The 19584-nt window shown below is 37.3% G+C and overlaps 1 protein-coding gene across 1 annotated transcript; it reads right to left on the reverse strand.

Annotated features, from left to right (window-relative positions):
- Positions 1-1257: 1257 nt before the first annotated feature.
- On the reverse strand, positions 1258-1764 carry LOC116257171 (stigma-specific STIG1-like protein 3). The gene has a single exon (XM_031633783.2). It carries the CDS (start codon positions 1742-1744, stop codon positions 1274-1276), a length of 471 nt encoding a protein of 156 aa, XP_031489643.1. The 5' UTR covers positions 1745-1764; the 3' UTR covers positions 1258-1273.
- Positions 1765-19584: the final 17820 nt, after the last annotated feature.

A 19584-nucleotide genomic window follows, 5' to 3' on the forward strand; every position in this document is an offset into this window, starting at 1 on the left:
TTTTTTAAAAATTCTTTATCATGTATACTTATATTGGATCTATTATGAAGCCTGACATTTAGAGAGCAATTTAATTCATTTGGAAACTTTTAATTTTTTTTGAAGCTGGTGAAAAATTTTCCTTTAGGTAATTGGCGTTTAGAATTGTTTACAATAAAAATAGAAGTTTGGCATTAGCAAATTTAGATGCTTTAACAAATCTTAGATTTCAAACTTTTCCGGTTTTCATTTCCGCTACCTTTTTTTTCCATATAGCCTTTAATTTCCTTTAACGTTTTTCAGGTCATTTCATAGTAATTATTGTGTAATTTTGTCGTTATTTCTGGTTATTTTCATACTTTCCCTATATAATATTAAATTTACACCGTAGACGGTAGACAATTTATTTCCAACTCACATTTGGGTTTGCGTAACTGTTAAACATTTGCAATGAAGAAACATTTGAGTTAAATATATGCATATGAACTTTGGCGACATAAAAATTTTTCATTAGAGAGGACAAACAAAGTTTTAACAAGGGCTACAATATAACTTTTTAAGATTTTATATAACCTAAATGATTTTTTTTTGTTAAATTACATGTATTTTTTTTTTTTAAACTGTAGGGGACATCATGGCAACCCTGAATATGAACCTAGCCAAACCATATGATGGGAGTATCCAATGGCACATGCTCATGTAGGCTTTGCAGATTTACATACTAATCCTTCATTGTAATTTAATTAGTAATTCATTTATTTATATATTGGTGCCCCTCAACTATTAACTTTTTAAAGGTTCTGTGCTTCAATCAGAAATTTCGACCACCACCTTTAGATGTAGTAGGGTTCGACTAAAGCCTTTCTTCCGAGAAGATGCTTTGAAGGGGAAGGCAAGCAACTGGCATAATCCTTTCGACCCCAACTTCTTCTCACACTGTGAGAAGCGCCGAACACCAACACTGTAGACACTGAGGAAAGAACATTGGGCGTACTGTTCATAAACCAAACTCCAACTGTAGATTCACATTACAAATTACAATGAGAGAAGGAGACAAAATGATTGTGAAGAGAAGTCGCAGAGAAATAGGAATGGAAAGGAATGCAAAACGAAATACAAACAAACAAACAAACAAAAGGAGGCATCTTAAACGAAGGCAATACAGTATAACGTAAACTAAGTATGCAAGTTGAAACTGAAAAAGAGAGAGAGAGGTGGCACAATGTAGCACCACATTTTAATGCCAATAACATTCAAGGGGAGCAGTGCTTCGTAAACATCACCGCAGCAAGCACTAAGCGTAGCCACACATGCCATATAGGCAGTAGGACCCCTTACGGCACTTGTTCCCGCATCTCCCGCAGTTCTTTCTGTCGAACGCCAGATTCACGCACCTCCCCTTGCAGCACGTCTTCGTGAACCTGCACCTCCTCCCACATTTGCCGCAGTTGAGGCGATCGGTCTTCCGATCCACGCACTTCTTGTGGCAGCAGTCAGGGCCAGGGCTTCCCTTCAGTTTGCAGATCTTCCGTTTTTTGTCGCACCTTTGCGGCTTCCAGGATCTGGCCAGGTACCGGCGCAGTCCGAGCGACGGCAGGTCGCCAGAGTAAGGCTCCTCCTCGGCGGTGGGGTCCTCACTGCCGCCAACTACACCTTCCTCTGGTTCCTCGTGTTCTTCGGTTGCGGCTGGGAGTGTCGTGGATGCGACCACCAAAATGAGAGCCCCGATGACTGCTGCTGTTAGGAGTAACCGTGGTGCGGCCATGGTGGTGGCGGCGGAGGCGGAGGTGGTGGTGGTCGTACGGCTAATGATGGAAGCAAGAGGTGGATTGAGAGGGAAAGAAATGAGATGATGTTGGTTTTATAGAGAATTAGCCAGTACTGCTTGGGCTCTTAGTTGCCGGCATGACTGGGCTTGAGTTTGCCAGTCAGGCTTAGCTCATAGCGACTTGGTCTATGCAAGATAATTAATGATTGTTATAATGAAATAGACCGAGTCTAAATCGTCATGCGTAATCACACACTGAGTCCAACATTCACAATCAATGGAATGTGAAGTCACGTATGATTAGTTGTAAAAACAACGTATTAGTTTCAGTAAGTCATTATATAAAACCTACTTATTCAGCCTTCATGTTTACCAAACGTACTGGATTAATCACAATTAATTAACACAAATTCATTTAAAATATAAATGTAAATGACAATTAAAAAAATATTAGTAACGTAGAATGGATTTAATTAAAAATTTTTGTATTAAACCATTGTATTTGCAAATCCAGTAGCGTGTTCTAATATTTCTTTTAACAGAGAACCTATCAATTGAAACCATTGTATGTGGGCACTATAACTTTGTGTCCTAAGTGGTGGAGCATGGCATCATGTTTAAGAATGCATCAGTGACCGCTATGATCCTTATTTCTAGGCATTGGTTGTTAACTTCACCAATAAAGAACCACTACTGAAACAGCCTGTTTAACCATGGGCTTACTACAAGTAATATTGAGAGGAAGGTGGTTACAAGATAATTTTATTCCATAAAAATTACGAGCACACCCCCAAAAGCCTAGTGAATTATGTTTTGCCACAAAAACACAAAAACAGATTATGTCTACATTCTAGGGAGAGAGAGAGAGAGAACAAAGTTACTGGAGAAAATTTACTCTACCTCTTCGTGTGGACATAATAATAAGTCAAGGTTTGTCCACACACAGAGCAAGGAAAAAAGAAAAAGGCATGGAATAAATCACAATTGATTCTTTCAATTAACATTGAACTTTTATTCTTTCTAGTAATTAAATCAATATTGGGATGAGAGATGGCGTATCGCTGTTAAATTTTTACTGCCTAAAATTTGAAGTTCATTGGACCTGACCAATATATTTGAACTGAAGTTACAAAAACAAAGAACAAAAATTAATGCCAGCAAATGTGAGGGCCATTTACAGAAAAACTTTTAGAAAAAAAAAAAGCAAAGGAGGTTTTTCAGAAGTATGTGACACAAGGTTGGGCATCAAAGCGGAAATTTTCTAAATATATTTGTGTATTTTCTGGATCTAATATATAAGGAAACCATGCACCTTGCCTGAGTCCAGAGTAGAGGCATAGGCAGTTGTGAACACAATGTGGGCAGTAGCCCAAACAAACAAAAAAAAAAGTTTATTTTCTTATTGATAGATTAGGGTAATTTTTTTTTGGATATATTGACGCTCTTTAAAGTTTAAATTTTTTAACTTATGTCTCGTAGCCTGATTTTTTTAGCTCTGTCCCTGTTCGAAAGACTTAGTTGCTACTTGCTAGAGCCCAGAGTTACATAACTATGGCAAGTTAGCTACTCAATCCGGTTACCTTGAGTTCCGTTTATTATTGCATATACATTTATGCTTTGACCTAACATTCTTGCCGTTAATATATGTGTAATATATATATATATATATAAAGCGGGAGAGTAATTGGTATGTTCCAGAATACAAACCAGACTACTTAAATACAATGGTTATGGTGCACTTTGTGTGGTCTAACCTGGCTTTCACGATTTCAAGATTGAACGACCCTTCTAACATTGATATGTTGATGGTTGAGAAATCTCCATCTTTCATAACAACAAACTATAACATGTTTGGTATTAAATTAGTTTTTATATACACATTAGGATGTTTTTATTTTGTTTAAAATATTTTTGGCAAAACAATTGAATGATCTGGTTTTTTTTCTGACCTAACGGTCTGGGATGGTGTGTGTGTGTGTCTATATATATATATATGTGAGAACTCTATATGTTTGACAAGTCATAATTTGTGAAATGTATGTAATATTTAATGATTATGCACAATTTTCTTTAAGAAAATTTCACTCAAAATCCCAACATTTTGATCATAATCCAGGCCTTCCGGGCAATGCCCAGCTTAACTTTGGTGGCGACTGTTTATGAGTTTCAACCTGGCCCCGGCCTCCGCCCCTGGTTGGGGCATACCAGACTCAAGTTTTATTGGGCTCGAAGGTCAAACTTCGACTTAGACTTGGCTCTGCTTGGCTCGGCCTACCTACTTCCGAGCTAGTTATAGGACTGACTGTAATTTGTGGGCTCTACAGTATTTGATGGAACCCCACTACACAATTTTGTATTGATTGAAGGGACGCATAAAGAATATGCTTGGTCTGATTGCTGTAATTTCTCCCACTATCTTTTACACTCTCTATCAGTCTTTAATATATATACTCCTTCCACTCACCCAACTATTCTCGATCATAGGTTATATTCAAATTAAAGTCAATTATGAAAAAAATACTTAATGATCAGCATGTATGAGTGATAAGACTTAATCGAAAGCATATAATGCCCTGATGGTGTAGTCGAATAAGAAAATTGGGATCAAGTCACTACTTGTTTGAATCACCCATCATCACGAAACACATGATTGGTTTTGCCAGAGTGGTCGATAGAATGCGTTGACAACTAGATGAAAGACTTTAATGTTTGGTTTGCTTATGTTTTCTAAACTTTTTCATCGGTACTAGTTGGGATGCTGAAACTCTTACCCTTCCCCATCCCCAATAGCACATGATTGCTTTTGGTGGCTTGGGATCGGCATCGAGGCCTGGGCATCGGGTTGGCCAGGCCCGACACCCGAAACTTGAGTTCAAGCCCGGCTTGAAACTCCACATCCGAGCATGTGCCCAGCTTGGTTACAACAAAAAAAAATATTAATGTAAAACCAAAATTTTTAAATATAAAATATTTTTTTAGTAATAAAATATGTATCATTATTAAATAAAATTAATATTAAAAAATAAATTGGACCCGATGCCCAGGCTTAGTCTTGTTGTGCTTTTCATTGGAACTAGAGATTAAGGGGGTATTTGGATGACATCCATCTCTAACCCAATTTTGTAAAAACTAGCTTTTATAAAAACCAAGTTTTTTACTAAGTTTTAGAAACTTGGCTTTTATGTTTTGGAGACATCCAAAACTTGATTTTGAATAGCTTATTGGGGATCAGGCTTGTCACTTTCTCTTACAAAGCCAGGTTTTCTTAAAATCGGGTTTTCTTCAAACTAGTTTTGTTGGCACCCAAACACTCCAAAAACGTGGTTTTGGAGGGCAAAACTATGTTTTGTTTTGCATTCAAAACCTGGCTTTCAAGTGTCACCCAAGCATCCCCTTAAGCTTTTTGAAAAAAAAAAAAACGTTCTTCATAGTCTTTTTACTTTTTCAATTTCCCCAGCCATCAAACATATTTTGTATAACGAAAAGAGTTCCAACTTATTTATTCAGGTGTGAGGTATCTACGTTTGGAGTACACATCGGACCTATCAAGTTGTCGTCTTGTGGAGAAACCACACGGATGGTCAATGGATCGTGGATAACTCATCAGTTACCCATTTTAAAGACTGGATCTGCGAAAAAAAGGGAAAAGAAAAAAGAAAACGGGCTGTACCGATGAGTGCAACTAGGGCAAAACGATAAGAACATGGGGAATGGGGACGCAAACATGGGCTGCTTGCAGGCCATATACATTGCATGTCCTGTTTTCCCAGGAACGCCAAGCCGGAACGCTCTGTCCTCCCTTATTCTCTCCAACATGGCAGATAAGAACTCCGAGCTCCATGGGTACCACTTGTATGCAACAAAAAATAAAAGAAATAAATGTCAATATTATATTAAATTTTGTAGAAAATGTGGTATTGATAATTAAAATTAATATATGCCAATATAAGATGAAAAAAAAAACTATTATTTGTTTGTCATCAACTTAGCTCGGTAAAAAGTTTGCGGCTCCCTAAATCCTTTAATTTGGATACTTTTTTTTTTAATTCTTTATGATGTATACGTATATTGGATCTATTATGAGGACCGTTTGATGAATGAAACTCGAGTAAAGGAGAAGTTCCCTCATTCCTGGTTATAGGGATGTCAACGGATCAGATGTAAATTGGATATCCTTTTTTTCGGATATTCACATATTCAGATTTGAAGATATGAATAAAAATACTCATATCAGAATCCAAATCCAAAATCTGATTTCAGGATCCGTATCCGCTTTTTCTGATATTCACATATTCGTAGTCGAAGATGAACAAAGGAAAGTCATATCCAAATTCACAATCTGAATCTGATTTTTATATTCGTACTTGAATGCAAAGCCGAATTTTGAACCGAATGTGGCCAATTTTCAAAATGTAACAGATGTGAATATAGAACATTTATTTAAAACTAAATCCTTTAAATCTGAGTATGGTCATGTATATTGAAACTAGAATGTCCTCGGATGTCATTTCCTAAATCCGAACCAGTGGTTCCCTGAGTAAAACGTGGAAAAAAAAAACGTCAGTTTGAAAATCAATGAGAATACTTGAAAATTATCTGTTAAAAAATAAAAACAGCATTGATTTTAAAAATATTATCAAAATATTCAAAGCAGTAAGTAGTTAAAACAAACATTTTTACTGTTCTACAATCGGCCGTCAAACTGGTTCGGCTGAAGCCAATTCAGGCGCTGATTCTGAACACTGTACCGCTTAGTGTATAAATATACGTAGTGACTTCCCCAAGATACATGTTTTCAAGGCAAGGTGAGTTTTATAAGGAACCAAAATTTTCCCAGTAGAAGATATGGCGTCTGTGAGCATATATGGTCATGAACAACGTATGTTCTGCGTGCACAATCCCGAGGAGAAAATTTTCAAGCATTCTTTTATTGAAAAATAATTATTAAAACAGGTCAAGTGACTACTTATAAAGACAAATGAATAGGTATAGGATTTTTTCATCACTATTCATCACTAAAGCATTCTCCTTCCAACATAGGATTTTTTCTGTCTATTTTTTTTATATTATTGTATGCAAGTAACATAATAATATATTCACCTTATTTGAGATTTAGTTCTTTTGATGCAGGTTAGATATAGTTTCTGCCGATTTGTCTTGCGTGTCCTCTTATGTAGAGTGAAACAATCACGATCTTGTGATCCACTTTTATAAAAATCTAAGAATAGAATAAGAAACAAAGAAAATATCTTCTAATATATAGTTCAGAAATTGTGGATAACCAAGCTTTTGGATCTTCTTAAATTCATAAACATTTTATAAGGTCTTTTATGTCGATTCCATAGAGACAACCTAAAGATCATGACATCTGTGAGGCCAAGCAATTAGCACGTTAATGGCTTAGGGTTGGAAATGACTAAAATAACCTTGTTAGGCATATGGCTTTGACCACCGAAAGAGAAACAATGATTAATAAAATTGAAAATAAGGGTGGGCAATGGGCTGGGAACTGAAAAGGTAATTGGGTACCCGGTTCTAATGGGCCAGGCTTGGGCTGTGGCTATTGGACACTTGACCAGCCTAATTAAAAAATTCACCATACTGGGTTGACCCGAATTGGGTTTAGGAGGCCGACCTGGCCGGATACATATATACATATATACTATTGTAACTTCTCGCCCGGCCTTTCTGTCTTCTTCCTTTCTCAGTGGCTTCATCCTGTGGCAGAGCGCCAGAAAATTTATTAGGTGGCCTTTCTATTCCGAGACTTTTTTCCTCTATAAATGGAGAGACGCTACCGCCCACTCTTACTTGCAACAGCACCATAGACCACCTGATCATCAATCTTTCCTCTTCTCCTCCTGTGATGGAATCTAGAGTGACCATGAATTCCTTGGTTCTTCTTCTCCTGATGCTACTCTTCAGTCATGGTACTGAGATCTCCTATTATTTTTTTGTTATCTCACATTATTTGTTCCCCTTGTTTCTACTGTCCTAATCTCGAGTCCTGCCTATAGTTTTATGTGAATATATTTTTCTTTCTTGTTCGCTTCAATCTTCACAAATAACTTCTCATTTTGTTTTCGTGTTCTGACATTTTTTCAGGATCATTCGTGATGGTGGTAAACGGGCAGGTACTTTTCTACAATCTCAAATAAATGAATGCTGAGATTTTTCTTCCTTACCGTTGCTTCTTTCAACAGAATTACTTGATTACAATGCTACATGTATATTAGTTCTTCTACCCTTAAATTGGCATTTCTATTTTTTCTGCTCTATTTTTTCTTGAAATTACAAATTCCATAGGCTGGTTTCTTTTTCCAATAGATCAATACTACTTTATGTATATACCTTCCAATTTAACGTTTCGACTTGTTATTGAAAGAAATGATTGGTGCCCAAAAGTGTTTGAGATTCATGATTAAGTGAACTGGCTTAAAACTTCTAAGTGTCCATCTGTACCATACTCAATTGGATTCTGACCTGATCATCTCTAATGTATTTTGCTGTTACGGATTTGATCCATCTCTTGCACTCAGATCATTTGGTAAATAAGGTTTATAACTAATTAAGGGGAGTGTTTGATGAGCAGAATAGTTTTCGTCATGAAGAAACTCGCTATTCATATTGCCGGTTAGTTTAAACGGAAAAAGAAAATGCGTCCAAAGCCACTTAAAGATAATACACTTGAAAAGGAAAAATATAACACAGCTTGGTTGTGAACACAACCACACCTGGTGCATAGCGAGGCCTTCTACTGAAGAACCTATGCTTCAGAACAACATTGATTTCGCGTGCTCCAATGGCGTCAACTGCAGCGTGCTGGCTTCAGGGCAGGCCTGCTCTCTCCCAAACACCAAAATCAACCATGCCTCTGTTGTCATGAACCTCTACTAGAGTGCCAATGGTAGGCAACCCTACACTTGTAGCTTTGCCAATTATGGCCTCGTCACCACTGTCCACCCAAGTAAGCCTTCTCTGTCTCTCTCTCTCTCTCTCTCTCTCTCTCTCTAAAGTGAGCAGACCAACTTGAAATGTCAGGCATGTTAGCATTTGAAGTACCAAATATTTTTGCAATAAGTGAATTCCATGTAATTATTGGGCTAGTGTATTGTAGGCCCATGTTTTCAGGTTGTCGGTGTAAGGATCATTTGGTGAGCCGGCATATGTGAATGAAGAATTTTAGACATTATGGCTATCTTAATGTAAATATCCGATTAAGTGATTGCGTTTTGGGATATCACGTCATTTAATATGGTATGGGGTATTTTATAATATATAGATACCTGCATGCAATTATGAATTCTTTGATGGGTTGAATCTGTAATTGCTCATAATATAAAAGGGTAGTGGTCCTTGGGGTCGTGCAAGGGGTTAAAACATCGCTTTCTAGGGTTGTCTCTTCTTCATCTGAGAAAAACCACACGTGCTCCGCACAGGCCCTGGAAGATCCCACTACGATTTACCCACCAGTTGTTCAGATGGATTCAGATACGATTCCGCTACAGTTAAAGTATTGACTCAATGATTTATCATGAATAAGATCCTGTTTTAGGACATATTCTCTGTTTGTGTATGCGTGAGGAAATCTCCCCAACAGTAGAAATTTACTTTAAGCTCCTAATTGACAACTTTTCCATTGAAAGAACACTTCTTATTAGGAAAATCATAAAATTTTATTTCTTTTTTTTTTTTGAATTATAAACAAAAGGTAGGCCTGCAATGGAAATCTCCCTATTCCTTAGGTGGGAGTGAATTAGAAAACCCTTTCCCAGTAGGAGAAATTATCACGAAGAAGCTAATGCAGTTCATGTTTTGTAGGCGATGCCAGTTGTGTCTATCAGTAAATATGCTACAGCAGGAGAGAATGAAGTAGAATCCTCCATCAATAAGGGTTTCATTGTAGTGATGGAGCAGCCGCTGCTGCTATCGGTCCCTCTATTTTTTAGAATTTTGGTTTAGGTCGACATGTGATAGCTTATGATTGGTCAGAGTAACACAAAATGCAGAGAAATAATTTTTTTATTGCTTCTACTTGATGCAGATATTTGAGCAACATTTTTTCTTGCTTTTTTACCGTTGATGTATCAGCATTTCCTTTAATGAAAAATTGCCAGGCAAAGCTTAACCTTACTGATATCAGTAACTGTTCAAGAAACTAAACACCATAAAGAATTTAGAAAAAAAAGTAAGAAGACAAAAAGTAAGGTCGTTCATCCCTGTAGAATATTCCATTCTAGAGGATGACTTCTCAATTCTACATATCAACACTGGAACAACACTAGAAATGAAATGATTCAGATAAACCATTCAAGCCAGATCCTCAAGCAAAATCCTTCTTCATGTCTCTCCTCTCCACCACAATGAACAGTTCTACAAATTTTTTCCACTTCTCATTTGTTAGAGGTCCAGGATACTGTCAGGTCCTTGGGATGAAAATATCCCTACCAACTTTTTAAAACCCACCATACCTAGGAAGATAAAATCAGAAGATTCTTTATATAAAGTCCTCTGCATTAATCTGCAAACTCATCATACTTGACAGGTACATGACAAGCATTTTCAGACCCATTTTTGCAGAATTCAATTTGATGAGTTCTGTTTGGTGCAACAGATCCTTGCTTTTCCACAATTCTCTTGAACAGATTTTTCTGGAGAAGATGCTATTGAATTTGAAGTATCTATCCTTACAAATTAATGTTCATAGAGAACCAGAGCATGTTAATTGCTCAAGGAGAAAGCACCAACAATCATGGTTAAGGGATTGTTTGTCAGCGGAAACACTTTGTGAGTTTTTCATGAATCTGCCTAAAAGTTTGTGGCATATTCATTACACATAACTATTGTTCCGTGAACCTGCTCTAATATTTCGGGTGAAGAATATGTTCACAAAAATGTAAGATTGCTAACTCATGACGGTTGACGACGGTTCCGAGCATTTATTTATAACAAAATAAGGGCATTTTATTTTTTTATGAAAAAGAAAATGTTTGGATCACCTAGTAAAGTGGGTAGGCTCACCAATTAAGTAATATTGTCCATCAAAAGTTACTTGGTTGTTGTTATATATATAAATATATATATATTAAAATAAACCCATGGCTGTAGGTTTTTCTTTATATTTTGTGATTTTAAAAACTGTTGTAAATAGTGCATTCAGGATGACAGTTCATTGGTCATAACTCTTTACACATGAAATCCATCATTTGTGATAGTTTTTATCATTGCAAAATATAAAAAAATCATCTAGTATATATATATATATATATAACTTATTTCTTTTTGTCAGATTTTGTGAAGAATAGGTAGTAAATTCAAATTCAGTTTGCAGTTAACTGAATTCAAATATGATTACCATTCAGGTGCACTTAATCAAATTTTAATCCAAGTGTGTAGAAATGTACAACGAGCTCAGATCAAGTCACATATTCCTTGCTCAAGGTTGGGTCGAGCATTACGAGATGTACTCAGCTTGACTCGGTAAAGCTCATGTCACTTGATTCATATTTTGTATGCACAAACAATCTTCTCTATGATCCACACATGTTATAAATTTTGTAATAACAGGCTATCAATTACATAAATTAGCTATTGAGGACGCCATGAACAACAACACTGTAGACACTGAGGGCAAGAACATTGGGCATAACGAGCATAAGCCAAACTCCAACTCTAGATACACATTACAAATTACAATGAGAGGGGGACAAAATGATTGTGAAGAGAAGTCACAAAGAACTTGGTGAAACATATTCCCAATATGTCAACCCTGCTTCACTATCTAGAAGTGTTGCAGACAAGTAAAAAAACTCTATGGTGACTTGCACCACGGGTCTTATCTTCTTCAACAATGGAGAACACGTAATGGATTTTCGCACAGCTCGCCTCTTCAGAAAATGGGAGCATGTCAAAGTCGGTCACATATCCATAGCAATGGCAGCCGTAGCATTCCTTTACAGAGGGCTGACCAAATTCTCAATTAGGGATGCAGACTCGATAGAAGGATGTGTCTTCGCACTACAAGCATGGTTCTACAAACACGTGAGGCTACAATCATGTCATTTTCAAAACACCAATGGCCAGTTATCTAGTATGGAGCACTACCGTAGGAAGTGGATGACTCAACCATCATTTGGGACTTCTTTGGTAAAGAAGTCATCAAGTTAATATATACCTACAACCCAGTTAGAGGAAGTCTTCTATTAGGACCATTTTTCGTAGTTGAATACCATCCAGAGCGTTGCCTCGAACAATTCTCACTGTGTCAAAGGAAAGCCTATCCAATTGAGTCAGAAGGAGCCATCATAGAGTGTGAATTGGATAACGAAGAGTGGTCCGAGTTATACACCTATGCCCAATAATGTTGGAAATGATTTGCTCACTTTTATCTTGTCTTTGGTCCGAGAATGAGTCCCGAATATGTAAAATGGTGGGATGAAGTCCCCCCATCTATCCTTCTGTCCTAGATTATCATCTCTAGTTAATCATGCCAGGTTTTGTCAAGTTGTGTTGAACTTTGTCAAGCCTTGTCAATCTCATCTTTCTTTCAATATGAAATCAAAATTTGTCGTTTTCTCCTTTATACAAATTATCTCTCATCAATTCAAATCCTAACATTTTCAATTTTTCTTCTTACAAGGTGAACATCTGCTTTATGGTCGAGACCAGAAGCCAACAAAGGAAAGATTGAAATGAAGTTAGAGCAATCTTTTATGGGAGATAAGGGAGAAGAATCTTCCTCAGAAATACCTCCCACGATAGAAGCGAATGATCCAAAATTTAAAGAATACAGAAGATTTCGAAAATACATGATTATGTTCAATGAAGAACAAGCCCAGGCAGAGAGGACCAAAAAAAAGGGAAGACAACAAAGAAATATTCATCGAGCAGTTCCGACTCTTCTGAAGGCACTGCCATAGAATCCAGTAGTGAGGATGAACCAAAGACTCCCAAGATAAAGAACAAAGGAGAATCATAGAAAAAAAAATTCAGGAAGTTGAAAAAAGTTGAACGCAGTTCAACTCAAAGGAAAGAACTAAAGGAATTTCACCTGCGAAGATTTCTATGAAAGTTTTGAAAATGACAAGTATATAAAAAATTTACCTAAAAAATTTATAAAATTTGATGGCCATGGAGACCCAAAGGCACATTTGGCTATATTATTTGCAGAATGCTATAAATTTCACTACAATCATAGAGCTCTCTTTCAATGCTTCCCAAGGTGGTTAGAGGGAATTACAACACAGCGGTACCAGAAGCGTATCAATCCAGTTGAATTGAAAAATTTTGACAAATTAATTAACCTTTTCATCGAAAGGTTCATCCAGAATGTCGAAACTGCACCAACAATCACCACGCTGTGTTTTCTCAAACAAAGGCCAAGTGAAAAGGTGAGGTACTTTATTCAAAGATGGAGGTCTTCCAGCAACAAGATGAGGGACCCAATCTCTGAATCCCACGCACTGGGACTGATCGTGAACAATTTGACACAACCACTGAGGAGCCTCATTTATAATGCTCCAATCAAGTCTTTTATCGATCTCACCGAGAGAGCAAAATGCATTGAAGCAGTAATTGAAAATCAAACTTTTGATGTTGTCATCCCGGTAAAGGTTAGGGAAGTTACAAAGCAGAACAACGGGAGTCAAAATGCTCCGGCCAACATCATAGCCGATGCCGCCACCTTCAAAAAAGAAAGGGCAGAGTATCCCAAGAATAAAGGGGTAACAGACAAAGCTAGTAGCAGTAGCAACGGAACTAAAAACAAACATCCTAGATGAGGATACGATATAAAATTCACTCAATTACAGCAAACTTAAAAAGAAGTCATGCACATGTTGATTGAAAGAGGCACTCTGTTTTTTCCGAAAGTTTTCAACCCCTCACCAATGATGGGGAAAAACAAAGAACAATTATGCAAATTTCATCGTGCACCAGGACATGATACAGAAGATTGCCTTGTACTAAAAAATATTGTGCAATATGTACTCAACAAAGAAATCATCAAGGAGGTCAGTGAATAACCGGAAATCCTCAAAAACCCTTTTCCTAAACATGGAAAATGAACAATTTCAATGGTCAAGTTTTCAACAAATCTTCAAGTCGTGGTGGCAAACAAAAGGGATACAGCATCCCTGGATTTCTTTGGGTTACTCTCCAAACATGATAAAGGATCTGTCAATGTACAAACTGGGTCGGGCAAACAAGACAGTTAGACAGAGATCGATCAAAAGTCACAAATATGGGATCCTAAACCTTTGGAATCCATTTTAAGGAATTAGATTCCTTACCTCAAGTCAAGAAAGAAGAATTTAGCCCTAACAGGTGGAATGAATGGGCTTTTGGACTATATGAAAATGGTCCGATCGCCCAATTGGAGGCACGTCACATAATGATGCCTTACGCATAGTGGTAGAAACAAGGGACACTAGAGTTTCTCATGTTCTAATCGATGGTGGAGCAAGCGTGAATATTTGTCTACAGCAGACATCTTATACATTAGGCATAAGGTAAACCGACTATACTCCATCATCAATTTTCATCCATGGATATGATTGAACAGGACAACCTTGCATAGGATGTATATGTTTGGATCTGAATATCTCTGATACGTATCATTGGGTTTTATTCCATGTGGTGGATATAGAACCCTCATTCAATTTATTGCTTGGTGGACCATAAATCCATGCTACCATGCTACCAATGCGGTTCCTTCCACTCTACATCAGTGCGTCGAATGGACTCACAACAGTAATACTTTAACGATCTATGCAGAGGATAGACAAAATCGTCTTGTGCATCCAATGATTCTAGTACCAATATATACAATCAAGGTATCTAGTATTCGTGTCTGCAGAGAAGAAGAAATATCTCAAGGATTTAGCAAATTGGCCATTTAGAAACCAAAGAAACAAATGTGGGTGAAAAATGATACCAAGCTACAAACAAGTTACAAAAGTCATCCATTGTTCAAAAATTTTTGCTAGAATGAGAAAGGATTGGATTTGCTCATGCGCCATGGCTACCAGCCATTCACTGACCTTGGCAAACATAAAATGGAATCTTGGAACCAATTACCTTGATAGGACAACGAGAAACTCAAGCCTTGGGATGTCAAAGTTATGAAAAAGTGGATGCTGAGGAAGAAATTAACCCAGTACCTTTTGTCAAGAGCAACCACATAGGCGGATGTTCACCATCATTCTGAATCAACAAATCTGTTATCATTTTGTCATCGTTTTGTCATTTTGTAGTCATTGTACTCCAATAGACCAAGTGTCTTTATTTTGTAATACCTTCAAATTTGCAATGACATATGCAATTTACTTCCATATAAAATGTCTCAAATCTCATATAACCTCTTTATAATCTTTAGGATGGCACCTGAGGATCAAACACCAAGAGCCTTCAAGGAGGTAAATCCAGAACTCACTGAATCAGAATGTCAAGAGTTCATCCAAATAAGAAAGCAAGATCAACCGTCACCTTTGATTAATGATCCAATTGAGGAAATTAACATTGGCACGAAAGAGAATCCAAAGATTTTGCAAATCAAAACAAGTCTCTCAGCAGAAAAAAGAAAAGAGTTGAAAGACTTCCTCAAAGAGCATCAAGTAGCCTTTGCATGGACTTATGAGGATATGCCAGGACTCAATACAAAATTAGTAAAGCATCGACTACCATTGAAACCAAAATGCAAGCCAATCAAACAAAAATTGACGAAACTAGACCCACGTCTTAAATGACAGGTTAAGGAAGGTCTAAAAGACCTACTAAAGGTAGTCTTCATCCGAACAATTGACTATCATGAATGGTTAGCAAACATTGTGGTCCTAGTTGTTTGAATCACCAATCATCATGAATCACATGACTGGTTTTGCCAAAGTGGTCGATAGAATGCGTATTGACAACTAGATGAAAGACTTTCATGGTTGGTCGACTTATGTTTCTTAAATTTTTTCATTGGTACTAGTTGGGAAGCTGAAAGTCTTACCCTTCCCCATCCCCAATTGCACGTGATTGCTTTCGGTGGTTTGGGATCAGCGTCGAGGCCTGCGCATCGGGCTGGCGCGGCCCGACTCCCGAAAATCGAGTTCAGGCCCGAGTCGAAACCCCACATCCAAGCTAGTGCCCAGTTTGGTTAAAACAAAATGAAAATTAATATAAAATAAAAAATTTTAAATATAAAATATATTTTTAATAATAAAATATATATCATTATTAAATACAAATTATATTAAAAAATCAATTGGGCCCGATGCACAAGCTTAGTCCTGTTGTGCTTTTCATTGGTACTAGAGATTAAGGCGGAATTTGGTTGACATCCTTCTCTAACCCATTTTTGTAAAAACTAGCTTTTAAGAAAACCAAGTTTTTTAATAAGTTTTAGAAACTTTGTTTTTATGTTTGGTGACACATCCAAAACTTGATTTTGAATAGCTTATGGGGGATCAGGATTCTCACACTCTTTTACAAACCCAGGTTTTCTTAAAAGTGTGTTTTCTTCAAACCAGTTTTGATGTTCTTTATAGTCCCTTTACCCATTTCAATCTCCACAGCCATCAAATGAGTCTTCTATAACGAAAACAGTTCCAACTTAATTATTCGGGTGTGAGATATTAAGTTTGGAGCACACATCGGACCTATCAAGTTATCATCTCATGGAGATGCAACATGGATGGTCAATGGATCGTGGATAACTCATCAGTGACCCATTTTGAAGACAGAATCTGCAGAAAGAAAAAAAAAAGAAAAAAGAAAACAGGCCATATGCATGAGTGCCACGAAGGCAAAACGTCAAGAACATGGGGAATGGGGACTAAAATATGGGCTGCTTGCAGCCCGTATATATCGCGTGTCCCATTTTTCCAGGAATGCCATGGCGGAACGTTCTGTCCTCGCTTATTCTCTCCAAGATAGCAGATAGTAGCTCCCAGCTCCGTGGGACCGTGGGTACCATTAGTACGCAACAAAATAAGAGAAGTAAATGTCAAAATTATATTAAATTTTGTAGAAAATGTGATATTGATAAATAAAATTTATATACGTCGATATGAGATGAAAAAAAAGTTATTTGTTTGTTCTCAGCTTAGCTCGGTAAAAAGTTTGTGCCTCTCTAAATCCTTTAATTTGGATATTTTTTAAAAATTCTTTATCATGTATACTTATATTGGATCTATTATGAAGCCTGACATTTAGAGAGCAATTTAATTCATTTGGAAACTTTTAATTTTTTTTGAAGCTGGTGAAAATTTTCCTTTAGGTAATTGGCGTTTAGAATTGTTTACAATAAAAATAGAAGTTTGGCATTAGCAAATTTAGATGCTTTAACAAATCTTAGATTTCAAACTTTTCCGGTTTTCATTTCCGCTACCTTTTTTTTCCATATAGCCTTTAATTTCCTTTAACGTTTTTCAGGTCATTTCATAGTAATTATTGTGTAATTTTGTCGTTATTTCTGGTTATTTTCATACTTTCCCTATATAATATTAAATTTACACCGTAGACGGTAGACAATTTATTTCCAACTCACATTTGGGTTTGCGTAACTGTTAAACATTTGCAATGAAGAAACATTTGAGTTAAATATATGCATATGAACTTTGGCGACATAAAAATTTTTCATTAGAGAGGACAAACAAAGTTTTAACAAGGGCTACAATATAACTTTTTAAGATTTTATATAACCTAATGATTTTTTTTGTTAAATTACATGTATTTTTTTTTTTTAAACTGTAGGGGACATCATGGCAACCCTGAATATGAACCTAGCCAAACCATATGATGGGAGTATCCAATGGCACATGCTCATGTAGGCTTTGCAGATTTACATACTAATCTTCATTGTAATTTAATTAGTAATTCATTTATTTATATATTGGTGCCCCTCAACTATTAACTTTTTAAAGGTTCTGTGCTTCAATCAGAAATTTCGACCACCACCTTTAGATGTAGTAGGGTTCGACTAAAGCCTTTCTTCCGAGAAGATGCTTTGAAGGGGAAGGCAAGCAACTGGCATAATCCTTTCGACCCCAACTTCTTCTCACACTGTGAGAAGCGGCCGAACACCAACACTGTAGACACTGAGGAAAGAACATTGGGCGTACTGTTCATAAACCAAACTCCAACTGTAGATTCACATTACAAATTACAATGAGAGAAGGAGACAAAATGATTGTGAAGAGAAGTCGCAGAGAAATAGGAATGGAAAGGAATGCAAAACGAAATACAAACAAACAAACAAACAAAAGGAGGCATCTTAAACGAAGGCAATACAGTATAAGTAAACTAAGTATGCAAGTTGAAACTGAAAAGAGAGAGAGAGGTGGCACAATGTAGCACCACATTTTAATGCCAATAACATTCAAGGGGAGCAGTGCTTCGTAAACATCACCGCAGCAAGCACTAAGCGTAGCCACACATGCCATATAGGCAGTAGGACCCCTTACGGCACTTGTTCCGCATCTCCCGCAGTTCTTTCTGTCGAACGCCAGATCACGCACCTCCCTTGCAGCACGTCTTCGTGAACCTGCACTCCTCCCACATTTGGCCGCAGTTGAAGGCGATCGGTCTTGATCCACGCACTTCTTGTGGCAGCAGTCAGGGCCAGGGCTTCCTTCAGTTGCAGATCTTCCGTTTTTTGTCGCACCTTTGCGGCTTCCAGGATTGGCCAGGTACCGGCGCAGTCCGAGCGACGGCAGGTCGCCAGAGTAAGGCTCCTCCTCGGCGGTGGGGTCCTCACTGCCGCCAACTACACCTTCCTCTGGTTCTCGTGTTCTTCGGTGCGGCTGGGAGTGTGTGATGCGACCACCAAATGAGAGCCCGATGACTGCTGCTGTTAGGAGTAACCGTGGTGCGGCCATGGTGGTGGCGGCGGAGCGGAGGTGGTGGTGGTCGTACGGCTAATGATGGAAGCAAGAGGTGGATTGAGAGGGAAAGAAATGAGATGATGTTGGTTTTATAGAGATTAGCCAGTACTGCTTGGGCTCTTAGTTGCCGGCATGACTGGGCTTGAGTTTGCCAGTCAGGCTTAGCTCATAGCGACTTGGTCTATGCAAGATAATTAATGATTGTTATAATGAAATAGACCGAGTCTAAATCGTCATGCGTAATCACACACTGAGTCCAACATTCACAATCAATGGAATGTGAAGTCACGTATGATTAGTTGTAAAAACAACGTATTAGTTTCAGTAAGTCATTATATAAAACCTACTTATTCAGCCTTCATGTTTACCAAACGTACTGGATTAATCACAATTAATTAACACAAATTCATTTAAAATATAAATGTAAATGACAATTAAAAAAATATTAGTAACGTAGAATGGATTTAATTAAAAATTTTTGTATTAAACCATTGTATTTGCAAATCCAGTAGCGTGTTCTAATATTTCTTTTAACAGAGAACCTATCAATTGAAACCATTGTATGTGGGCACTATAACTTTGTGTCCTAAGTGGTGGAGCATGGCATCATGTTTAAGAATGCATCAGTGACCGCTATGATCCTTATTTCTAGGCATTGGTTGTTAACTTCACCAATAAAGAACCACTACTGAAACAGCCTGTTTAACCATGGGCTTACTACAAGTAATATTGAGAGGAAGGTGGTTACAAGATAATTTTATTCCATAAAAATTACGAGCACACCCCAAAAGCCTAGTGAATTATGTTTTGCCACAAAAACACAAAAACAGATTATGTCTACATTCTAGGGAGAGAGAGAGAGAGAACAAAGTTACTGGAGAAAATTTACTCTACCTCTTCGTGTGGACATAATAATAAGTCAAGGTTTGTCCACACACAGAGCAAGGAAAAAAGAAAAAGGCATGGAAT

This window comes from Nymphaea colorata, chromosome 7, assembly GCF_008831285.2.
Source record: "Nymphaea colorata isolate Beijing-Zhang1983 chromosome 7, ASM883128v2, whole genome shotgun sequence".
In the NCBI taxonomy this organism is placed as follows: Eukaryota; Viridiplantae; Streptophyta; class Magnoliopsida; order Nymphaeales; family Nymphaeaceae; genus Nymphaea; species Nymphaea colorata.

Bases quoted from the DNA above. Each gene is read 5' to 3' on its own strand.
- LOC116257171 (XM_031633783.2), bottom strand. From the start codon at position 1,744: ATGGCCGCACCACGGTTACTCCTAACAGCAGCAGTCATCGGGGCTCTC.